At 38.2% G+C, this 11,152-nt stretch overlaps 1 protein-coding gene across 1 annotated transcript in view; it reads left to right on the top strand.

Annotated features, from left to right (window-relative positions):
- LOC130069411 (collagen alpha-1(XXIV) chain-like) overlaps nt 1–11,152 on the top strand; it is a 145,806-nt gene that overhangs the window by 113,563 nt on the left and 21,091 nt on the right. The window contains exons 37-48 of the mRNA XM_056233278.1: nt 885–992; nt 1,598–1,651; nt 2,641–2,748; nt 4,665–4,718; nt 4,932–4,985; nt 5,177–5,233; nt 5,379–5,432; nt 6,916–6,969; nt 7,177–7,230; nt 8,193–8,246; nt 9,033–9,140; nt 9,550–9,657. Coding sequence (XP_056089253.1) covers nt 885–992; nt 1,598–1,651; nt 2,641–2,748; nt 4,665–4,718; nt 4,932–4,985; nt 5,177–5,233; nt 5,379–5,432; nt 6,916–6,969; nt 7,177–7,230; nt 8,193–8,246; nt 9,033–9,140; nt 9,550–9,657 — 867 coding nt within the window. The remainder of the gene's footprint in view (nt 1–884; nt 993–1,597; nt 1,652–2,640; nt 2,749–4,664; nt 4,719–4,931; nt 4,986–5,176; nt 5,234–5,378; nt 5,433–6,915; nt 6,970–7,176; nt 7,231–8,192; nt 8,247–9,032; nt 9,141–9,549; nt 9,658–11,152) is intronic.

An 11,152-nucleotide genomic window follows, 5' to 3' on the forward strand; every position in this document is an offset into this window, starting at 1 on the left:
TGAAGTGTCAACTAGTCTGAAGTGTCCTGAAGTGTCAACTAGTCTGAAGTGTCCTGAAGTGTCAACTATTCTGAAGTGTCCTGAAGTGTCAACTAGTCTGAAGTGTCCCGAAGTGTCAACTAGTCTGAAGTGTCCTGAAGTGTCAACTAGTCTGAAGTGTCCTGAAGTGTCAACTATTCTGAAGTGTCCTGAAGTGTCAACTATTCTGAAGTGTCCTGAAGTGTCAACTAGTCTGAAATGTCAACTAGTCTGAAGTGTCCTGAAGTGTCAACTAGTCTGAAGTGTCCTGAAGTGTCAACTATTCTGAAGTGTCCTGAAGTGTCAACTAGTCTGAAGTGTCCTGAAGTTTCAACTAGTCTGAAGTGTCCCGAAGTGTCAACTGTGAAGGCCTCCTTCCCTTCACCTCTGTGCAGATAAAACGTTATCAGAATGTTTCCAGTTCACATGGATACGCGAAAGCGACAGAAAAATCTGTATTATGAATTTTTAAGGCCAGACAAGTAGTTTGTTGAGGTCAATTTGTAAAGAAAAAACACACGCCTGCGCACATATATATTCAAAGGCTCATACCTATAGACTGAACATGTAATACGCATGTGCACGCCGTCAGCGTTTACACATTCACGTTTTTGAAGTTTACGCGGAGATGATAATGTTTTTCACAATTTTTCAATGCTTTTTTCAATACACATACATAATACATGAAAGAAATATGTCAAATGTGGCAGATTTAACCAAATTGACTAATTTTTATCCATAGTCCCTAGATAGGTTGATGTTAAAGACACAGTTATGATGATTCCTAAAATCTTTGTACCTAAACCCACTCATTATTGGAAATATTTTTATGTAATTTATAATTGTATTGTTTTCTCGCTTCTTAGGGTGAGCCAGGTGACCGTGGACCAATGGGAGAAGCCGGGGAAAGGGGCGAGATTGGTGACTCCGGCCCGCCAGGACTTTCTGGAGATCCTGGGAAAAAAGGCTTCCCGGTTAGTGATGAAAGAGTGATGCAGTGCATATATTTTTTACACAGCACATCTATGGTGTAGATATAGCAAAGCTGAAATGAAAAAGCTTCAGGTGGCATTTAATAATGCATTAAGAATTTAGCTTAAACTCCCAAGGTGGACAAGTGCAAATGTTCGTATCTAGTGATGTTCCTACAGTGCATGCTGTGTTAAGGAATTATATGCATAATTTCATGTGTCGATTGGGTGATTCGAGAAATACAATCATAATGGTCTTAAATGATCCTATATTAAGTGATACAAGTTATTCCTCCTGGTTCTGGAAGCACTGGAACTCAAGTTTGTATGTTCTAAAATAATGTTTGGTGTATGCAAATCTATGTTTGTATGTTATTCTTTTCTTTCTGTTTCTTTTACTTTGTGATATGGACCTAAGGGTCTGGAATAAAGAATTAATATAATAATAATATAATATAATATAACAATGCAGTTGTGTTATTTAGTTGTGATGGAACATGTTCAGATGGAATTTCTCCAAACAGCTCTTTAGATAATGCAAGTCTGTTGTGAGATGTTCTGAAATTTCTTCTGATGATGTGAAGTTAAAGCAGATGTTTCTATATCAGGGACCCGAGGGGAAACAGGGTCTGCCGGGCATCCGTGGACGTCCAGGAAAGAAGGTACCAGAGTTTCTGGATATAGCCACAAAATTGCATTAAATTACATCAAAGTTATATAAGGAACCTCTACATTTTAAGTGCACAAGAGTGGAGACTGAAGTGTTTTCAATCTGGAGTATTGTGTCAGAAATAAAATGGACCTTGAATAGAGCCCTGTGGTACTCCTTAAGGTTTCGTTTGTTAAAACTAGTTAACTGCATTAGTTAACATGAACTATCAATGAACAACACTTCTACATCATTTATCAGTCATTGTTATTGTTAATTTCAGCATTTATTAATGCAGAATTAGAATTTAAAGTTGTATATGTTAATATTAGTTAATGCACTGTGAACTGATATGAACTAACAATGAACAATTTTATACAGATGAAACTCGAAAAATTAGAATATCGTGCAAAAGTTCATTTATTTCAGTGATTCAACTTAAAATGTGAAACTAATATATTATATAGACTCATTACATGCAAAGTGAGATATTTCAAGCCTTTATTTGTTATAATTTTGATGATTATGGCTTACAGATATGAAAACCCCAAATTCAAAATTAGAATATTGTGAAAAGGTTTTCATAAGCTGTAAGCCATAATCATCACAAATAAAGTGTTTGAAATATCTCACTTTGCATGTAATGAGTCTATATAATATATCAGTTTCACCTTTTAAGTTGAATTACTGAACTTTTGTACGATATTCTAATTTACTCAATACTCGAGTTTCACCTGTATATATTTGAACTATAATCGAGCAAAATGGTTTTTTGACCATTTCACTGTTATGTTTGCTTAGTCAGCTCATGTTAGTCAATACATTAACGAATGAGACCTCACTTAAACACCCTTTAATAACAAGGTCTTCTTTGTCTTGTCTTGTTTGGGACACGTCTTGCTCTTTATTTTCACATTACATTCACATTTATCTCGTCGTCCACACATGTAAATAATGTAGACCAGTCCTTCCCTTTGATATTTTCATCTTCCTCTTTGGTAGGGTGAAAAAGGTCCGCCGGGTCAACTGGGAGAAATGGGTTCGCCTGGTGAAATCGGACAGACTGGGGAGAGAGGACTCAAAGGTGCCCGTGGAACCAGAGGACCCGCAGTTAGTGTGCTTTCTTCTTTAACACATCCCTACACTCTTTCTCAAGTCTTTTGAGCTTGAGATTGAGAATTGGCTGTTCAAATCCCAAAGATGATTACCATTAATCAGTATGCTAATCACCATCACCAAGCCTTCAATAGCATTGCCAAACAATACAGTCCGAATCAGAGAAATGGATGCACTGAATTCATTAACAAGGGGAAATTTACGAATGTTGTGTAGACCCACAACCTTAACATTATACTGCATTGTGTTGCTGTATTTGATTGCACTACTGGGGGAGTCCTAGATAGTCAAGTCAAGTCACATTTATTTATATAGCACTTTTTACAATACAGATTGTATCAAAGCATCTTTACAGAGATAATAATAATGGGTAACACTTTACTTGAAGGGGTGTGCATAAGACTGACATGACACCTTCATAATCATGACATGACACATGTTATGAATATGAAGGAAGTTTTATGCATGTTTGTGACAACTGTCATTAAGTGTCATTCGCTCAGTTATGACATTTTTAATGCAAATATGACATTGTTTGAGATGTCTTTGTTATGACACCTTGACATAAACCAATACATCATAACCTGTCAGTGTCTTTGTCATGACAACCTGACATTACTAAGACAACACAACCTGTCATAAACATGACATAGCAGATTAATTATCAAACTTAAGAAAGCACTTAGCTTTATTGGTTAACATTACATTAAACTGCCAGTTGGCTGGTTTTGACATTGGCTGTCATGAAGCCATTATAACTGTTTAATGACAAATTCAATGTGTACCACTGTAGTTGAGGTCACGAAAAATATTCATGACACAGTTATAATGGCCTTATGACAGCCAGTGTCAAAACCAACCACATGACAGTTTAACTTAATTTAATGTCAAGTTGTCATGACAAAGACACTGACAGGTTATGATGTTATGGTTTATGTTAAGGTGTCATAACAAAGACATCTTAAACAATGTCATATTTGCATTCAAAATGTCATTATTGAGCGAAAGACACTTAATGACAGTTGTCATAAACATGCATAAACCCTACTTCATATTCATGACATATGTCATGGTTATGAAGGTGTCATGTCAGTCTTATGTACACCCCTTCAAGTAAAGTGTTACCAATAATTGTTGCCTTTTTGCCACACAACTACAGTACAAATGTGAGATTGGTTCAGAGTAACATTAGTGGACTCATCGGTGTCACTCATTTGTTAACATTAGTTAAAGCATTAACTAACAATAAGCAATACATTTTTACAGCATACACCATATTTTTCTTAAAAATGCATTAGAAAAAAACTTTATTGCAAAGTGTTACCGTTAAATGAATTGGGTATTAAAAATAATTGCTTGCTGTATGAGTGAGTTACAGAAGCGTAATAATTTCCTCAGGCTCTTCAACATACTGAGAGCGAGTTTTACCCTCAAACTCGCTGATTTTACTGGATCAATTAAGGTGTGTGTAAACATTAGCAGGATTTGGAATTGAACCAAAGATTTTTGATGGGATTTGCACTAATGTCGTTAGAGATACAAGGGTCTAATCCGCTTTTCTTGTACAATGCAGTTAAGCACCTGCTGATTTGGTGGTTTTAGGCTGGAATTTTTAAGCAGAAAAAATGTCTGGGATTTAACAGTGTTTAACGACACCGATGACATCTAAAAACAAGCGTCGTTAGGGAACCTAGCGTCGTTAGGGAACCTAGCGTCTTGTTTTCATAAGCGAACGCTTTTCCAAGAAGACATAATGGGATGAGCAGCAGGGGTAATTTTTTAAGACACTATCCAATAATATGTTTTTCAGGACAACACTGCTGACAGGAAACACTTGGGTTATTTTTAGCTGGTTATTTGGCACCAAACACAAGCTAACGTACGTGTGTGTTTTGTTCATTACCTTGCAGGGTCGACCTGGAGTTATGGGACCTCAGGGAGAGCTGGGACTGCAAGGCTACGCAGTGAGTTGCAAAAATATACATTTGTGAATGCTTACAAAAACAAACACTTAAACTGGCAGAAAGTTTAGGGAGCAAAGCCCTAAAGTATCTCTTTTCCATAATTATCGATTCAAATGTCTGCCAATTAATCAGCCCAGCCAGCCTATCACCATTCAAAAAAGAATATTACTTTGGATTAGACAAGAAAATGATATATTTTTATCTAATCCATAGGGTCACACTGGCAAGCAAGGTCCAGCAGGCCCCCCGGGACCAAAGGGAGAAAAGGTTGTACAACATAATTTGATATCTTGAACAAATATCTTTATATTAGTCTAAATGTCTAATTTGGGTTAAATTAGTACATATAATGCTTAAAACTCTATGCAGTCTTTGAGTATCTCCTAAAGCATATTGTGAAAGCATCTATAATTGGTTTAAAAACAATCCATTCTGAGTTTGATTATGTGTTTTTTCAGGGTTACCCAGGAGAAGACAGTAAAACAGCAGGACCACCCGGGCCCTTAGGTGAACCAGTAGGTCTTAATTTCCTTTAACCTCCTGTTTTTGTTGAACATCTGGACTGAAATCACGAAATAAAGAGCCGGTGATATTTACATCTCTATGATGAAGAAATAAAACAACATATCAGTGTGTGTGTGTGTGTGTGTGTGTGTACAGGGCACTCTAGGAGAGAAAGGTGAACGTGGGGAACCAGGAGATAATGGATATCAGGTTAGTGTCTCTGTAAGGAGGTATTTAATGCTTTGGAAAAACCATTATTGTTCGCTAACTAGCCTATTTTTGTTTATAGCAACACCCTAGCAACCACACAGCAACATGATAAAACAAACTCTCAAAACATATCAGCAAATGCTACAACACCCTAGCAACCACACAGCAACATGATAAAACACTCTTAGAACACATCAGCAACTGCATAGCAACACCCTAGTAACCACGCAGCAACATGATAAAGCAAACTCTCAAAACATATCAGCAAATGCATCGCAACACCCTAGCAACCCTACAACAACGTGATTAAAACACTCTCAGAACATCTCAGCAACTGCACAGCAACACCATAGCAACCACATAACGACATGATAGAAAAACTTTCAGAACACATAAGCAAATATATAGCGACACCCTAGCAACCACACATCAACACGATAAAACACTCTCAGAACACATCAGCAGATGCATAGCAACAACCTAGTAACCACGCAGCAACATGATAAAGCAAACTCTCAAAACATATCAGCAAATGCATAGCAACACCCTAGCAACCCTACAACAACGTGATTAAAACACTCTCAGAACATCTCAGCAACTGCACAGCAACACCATAGCAACCACATAACGACATGATAGAAAAACTTTCAGAACACATAAGCAAATATATAGCGACACCCTAGCAACCACACATCAACACGATAAAACACTCTCAGAACACATCAGCAGATGCATAGCAACACCCTAGCATCCACGCAGAAACATGATAAAACACTTTCAGAACATATCAGCAAATGCATAGCAACACCCTAGTAACCCAACAGTAACATGATAAAACAAACTCTCAGAACACCTCAGCAACTGCATAGCAACCACAGAGCGACATGATAGAAAAACTTTCAGAAAGCATTAGCAAATGCATAGCAACACCCTAGGAACCACACATCAACATGATAAAACACTCTCAGGACACAGCAACTGCATAGCAACACCCTCGTAACCCAACAGTAACATGATCAAATAAACTCTCAGAACACATCAGCAAATGCATAGTAACACCATAGCAACCATACAACAACATTATTAAAAACAACTCAGAACACCTCAACAACTACATAGCAACACCCTATCAACCACACAGCAACATGTTAAAAATCACTTAGAACGCCTCAGCAATGGCATAGCTACACCCTAGAAACCACACAGCAACATGTTAAAAACAACTCAGAACACCTCAACAACGGCATAGTAACACCCTAGCAACCGCACAACAACATAAAAAAAATCACTTAGTGACTGCATAGCAACTCCTAGCATAGTGGCGGTGACTTTTGCAGATGCAGTCTCATTTTGTTTGTTCTTCTGACATTATCCTTGTGTGTGTGTGTGTGTGTGTGTGTGTGTGTGTGTGTGTGTGTGTGTGTGTGTGTGTGTGTGTGTGTGTGTGTGTGTGTGTGTGTGTGTGTGTGTGTGTGTGTTTTAGGGTCACGCAGGGGTCACAGGCGCTCGGGGAGCCCTCGGTCAGCAGGGATCTCCTGTAAGTGTGACACAAACACTAGTGAGCTGCACGCTTTTATTGCATAACTTTCCTAATTAGGTTCCTGGAAGATTTGAACTTACCGAAGCCAATTTTTGCAGGCTTTCATATGGTTAATCTTGGAGCCCGGCCACACGCCTGTGGACCAGCGTAACATCATCACACTGCATAATGAAATTAAAGAGAGATATTTTCATTATTTTCCAGGGATCTCCTGGGCTTCCTGGTGAAGCAGGACCCGAGGGCGAGATGGGAATTCAGGTCAGTGTGTGTGTGTGTGTGTGTGTGCTTTTTCTGTGTATGAAACACCTGTATGACGTGATTTAGGTTATTAATCACTTTCTGTGTGTGTGTGAGTGTGTGAGTGAGTGTGTGAGTGAGTGAGTGAGTGAGTGTGAGAGTGAGTGAGTGTGTGAGTGAGTGAGTGAGTGAGTGTGAGAGTGAGAGTGAGTGTGTGAGTGTGTGAGTGTGTGAGTGAGTGAGTGAGTGAGTGAGTGAGTGAGTGAGTGAGTGAGTGAGTGAGTGAGTGAGTGAGTGTGAGTGTGTGAGTGAGTGTGTGAGTGAGTGAGTGAGTGTGAGAGTGAGTGAGTGTGTGAGTGAGTGAGTGTGAGAGTGAGAGTGAGTGTGTGAGTGAGTGAGTGAGTGAGTGAGTGAGTGAGTGAGTGAGTGAGTGAGTGAGTGAGTGAGTGAGTGAGTGAGTGAGTGAGTGAGTGAGTGAGTGAGTGAGTGAGTGAGTGAGTCACACACTCTCACAGTGTGTGAGTGTGTGCATGCGCGTGCGAGTTTTAGTATTAAAAGTAGTATGCAGTACACATAGACAGTATGCTAGTGTTTAATGTTCAGCATAGCATGTCTAAAAATGTTTCAAAGTCTATAGTCAACATTATCAGTCAATGGCCGTTCACCACTGTCATATAAAAACAATGTGTGTGTGTTTAATGATTGCAAAGCCATCCTAAGCTCCTGTAAACACACTCACCGTCACACATCTCACATATAGCCTGAGAGAAACACACACAGAGTGTGTTTGGCCACCCAGTGCGACTGTGTTGGATCGTATCAGCCTTTGCTGAGCTTTACAGGAATCTGGTGCTTCAATAAGAGAGGATTAGAGCAGATTCTTTATCACGAATGTTCCTTTTAACTCGTACAAAACATTCTTATGTAACAGAGATTAATGAGAGGGTGTGAAATAAGTTTATGTGTGTGTGTGTGTGTTTTAGGGACTCGCCGGTAAGAAAGGATCCCGAGGTCTCGCTGGAGCTCCAGGTCTAGAGGTGTGTGTTCTTCAAACTTAACCTTCATCCTTCCCTCGGGTCATTTTGACCCGGAAATTCTTTTCGATTTTTAAAAAAAAATTGAGTGTTCATCAGAGGACTTTTGTCGCACATGAACCACGAATACACACAAAAAAATGAAAGGATTCGAGGAGTTTTGTGGTTGAAATTTTAAAAAGTAACAAATCCTTCCCTCTCGGGTCGAGTTGACCCCCATAGGAATGAGTGGGATGTGAGGAATGCTTCAGTACACATAGAAAAACATAAAAATGCCCAATAATCAAAATAAAAATGCTAAAACTTTACCAAAAAATGATTGTATAATGTCTACCTGAATGCATTCTGAAGTGAACTGGCTTTAGGACCCAGCGGAACAGCTCCTCTGCTCCATATAGAGCTATAAGCCCATCTAGAGTCATGAAATATCATGTGTTATTATTATATCTCCACAAGAGGTCAACAAAGACTCCCAATGTAAGATATTTAGAGCTGAATTAAAAGGGTTATGCATGAAAATTGTGAGTTATTTTAAATTTAAGTTGAAAGAATGTGAGGAATGTTGCTTAAATTACTATTTATTTATTATTTATTGATTAAATCTAGTAATTTAAAGTTAAATAAAATAAAAAATAACAAAAAATCTCCCAAAAAAATTGCATTAAAAAATAGAAAAAATATGATCAAAATGAAATAAAATAAGCTTTCTGGACAAAGAAAAATGAAGTAGGGCCCGCCCCCTGTGGTCATGTGACTCTCTCATGCTTTTCACGTCCATCCCGTCTCCAGGGTCCGGTGGGTTTTCCGGGGCCCAGAGGGACAGACGGGTATCCGGGATCCGACGGGCTTCCCGGTCTTCCCGGTTTACCGGGTCTCCCTGGATCGAAAGGACGAACAGTGAGTGTGAAATAATCAACACACACTCGTCTATTGATATAGAGATATAGATAGACGAGCGACTATTTCCATGTGCTACTAAAACATACAGCATCTTAAACGTGTCTGACACCTGCATCTCACATGTTCACGGTAAAAAGGTTTACGTTGAAACAATTTTCACTCAGAAATTGCTCATAAATCTCACAAATAATTCTAAATGGCAAGTGACACATTGAAATAAATATGAAAAAAGACATTTTGAATGAAGAAGATTTATTTATTGTAAAAATCTTCTTTTTTTTCCGAAAAATATTTTTTAGATATTTTTTTCTTATAAAACACACTCCAATAATCTTCATTTACAACATAAAAAAAAATCATTTATTTCCCTGAAATTGTAATTTTTTTGATTGACGTGTGTTTGCAGGGTCACCGTGGTGACAGCGGTCTAGAGGGGAGGGCGGGGCTTCCTGGCCCGCGGGGGGAGCTCGGTCTTCCAGGTGTGGTCGGAGAGCGAGGGCCAGCGGGGTTAAAGGTCAAAACTTATTCCTTCTGTTTCCTAGTTTTACCTTGATAATGAACTTAAAGGTGCAGTGTGTAATATTTAGGAGGATCCGTTGACAAATGCAATATCATATACATAACTATGTTTTCAGTGGTGTGTAAAGACCTTACATAATGAACCGTGTTTTTATTAGCTTAGAATGAGCATTTCTCTCTACACACACCGCGGGTCCGCTTACATCAGTGTTTCTCAAACTTTTTCTGCCATTCCCCACTTTGAAGGTAGGGAAGGGTTCGTGCCCCACCTGTCCTCAATCGCCCCAACAAAATTTTAATAAACTAGGCTTTAAGTTAAAATGTATTTTATTAACATGACATTTTAAAAACATAAACATGACAGTAGATAAAAATAATAATGCAATTGTGTTTGTATTTTGCCTCTGATAACATCAAATTCAGAAACGGAGAAAATAAAAGTGTGGACTAAATGTGCTTTGCTTTATTTTGTCACTTCGCATGCATGCAAAAAGAACAAACAAAATTGAACAAGAATAATAATAATCTCAGGGTTATTCCTGGCTCAAAACGAGGCGGAGGTGGTAAAATCCTAATAATGTACGCATTTTAGGTATTTTTATAATAATAATTGCATTTTGTATTTTTCAAAGACTATCATATAAGCTACTGTGTTACTGTATTTTGTGTGTGGCACCCCTAGGGGGGTCCGGGGCATGCTCCCCCGGAAGAAAAGTTTGTACGTTTTAAAGATAAATTCATAAATATAGTGCACTTTGAAAGTTCAAAATTAAGTGATTAACTAATTTAGTGTCTGCAATGAGCCTGTTTTTTAGTAGGCTACTACACATATTGTCTGAGCCAGAGACGGAGAGCGCTCACCGCTTGACATCACAACTATTCAGTGTTTTCAACCACATAATGTTTATTTTAGGTTTCAGACATTTAAATTCACATAAGTAAGTTATTAAAAAAGCAATACATTTAGAGTTTGTCAAATACACACTTATGTCTATGGAAGCGGGAATAATAATTATTTCCATTATAATTAGACGACACGTATTATTCATATCAAGTACACATCGTGTAAGTAAATTTCAAGTTTACTCTATGCTTCTCTCAGTTCACCGGCCACTAACTTTCATACTTTCATTTCGGGAGAAGTGGATAAATTGACGTTTGTTAAATCCAACAGATCCGATTCTCTAAAATCCGGCATAAACTAACGCCCATCGCGTATAGCTCAACTAAGGTGTTTAAACAACAAAACACATCCACTTGCTCATATTTGACAATCGGAATATCAGATATGTCCTGTTATAGCCAACACATTTGTGAAATAAAAGCAGATAATCAGTCATTCAGCGCTATTGTGGCTGCGGTGTGACAAGCAATGACGCGTCACCATGGAAACCATAAAGGGATATGATCTAAATAACGGGCGCCTCTAAAAACATTTAAACTTACGTGTGAAAAGGTTAAGTAAGGCTTCCATTTAAATGTGTCGTTGT

This window comes from Rhinichthys klamathensis, unplaced genomic scaffold, assembly GCF_029890125.1.
Source record: "Rhinichthys klamathensis goyatoka isolate OS25496 unplaced genomic scaffold, OSU_Roscu_1.1 h1tg000366l_1, whole genome shotgun sequence".
Classification (NCBI taxonomy): Eukaryota; Metazoa; Chordata; class Actinopteri; order Cypriniformes; family Leuciscidae; genus Rhinichthys; species Rhinichthys klamathensis.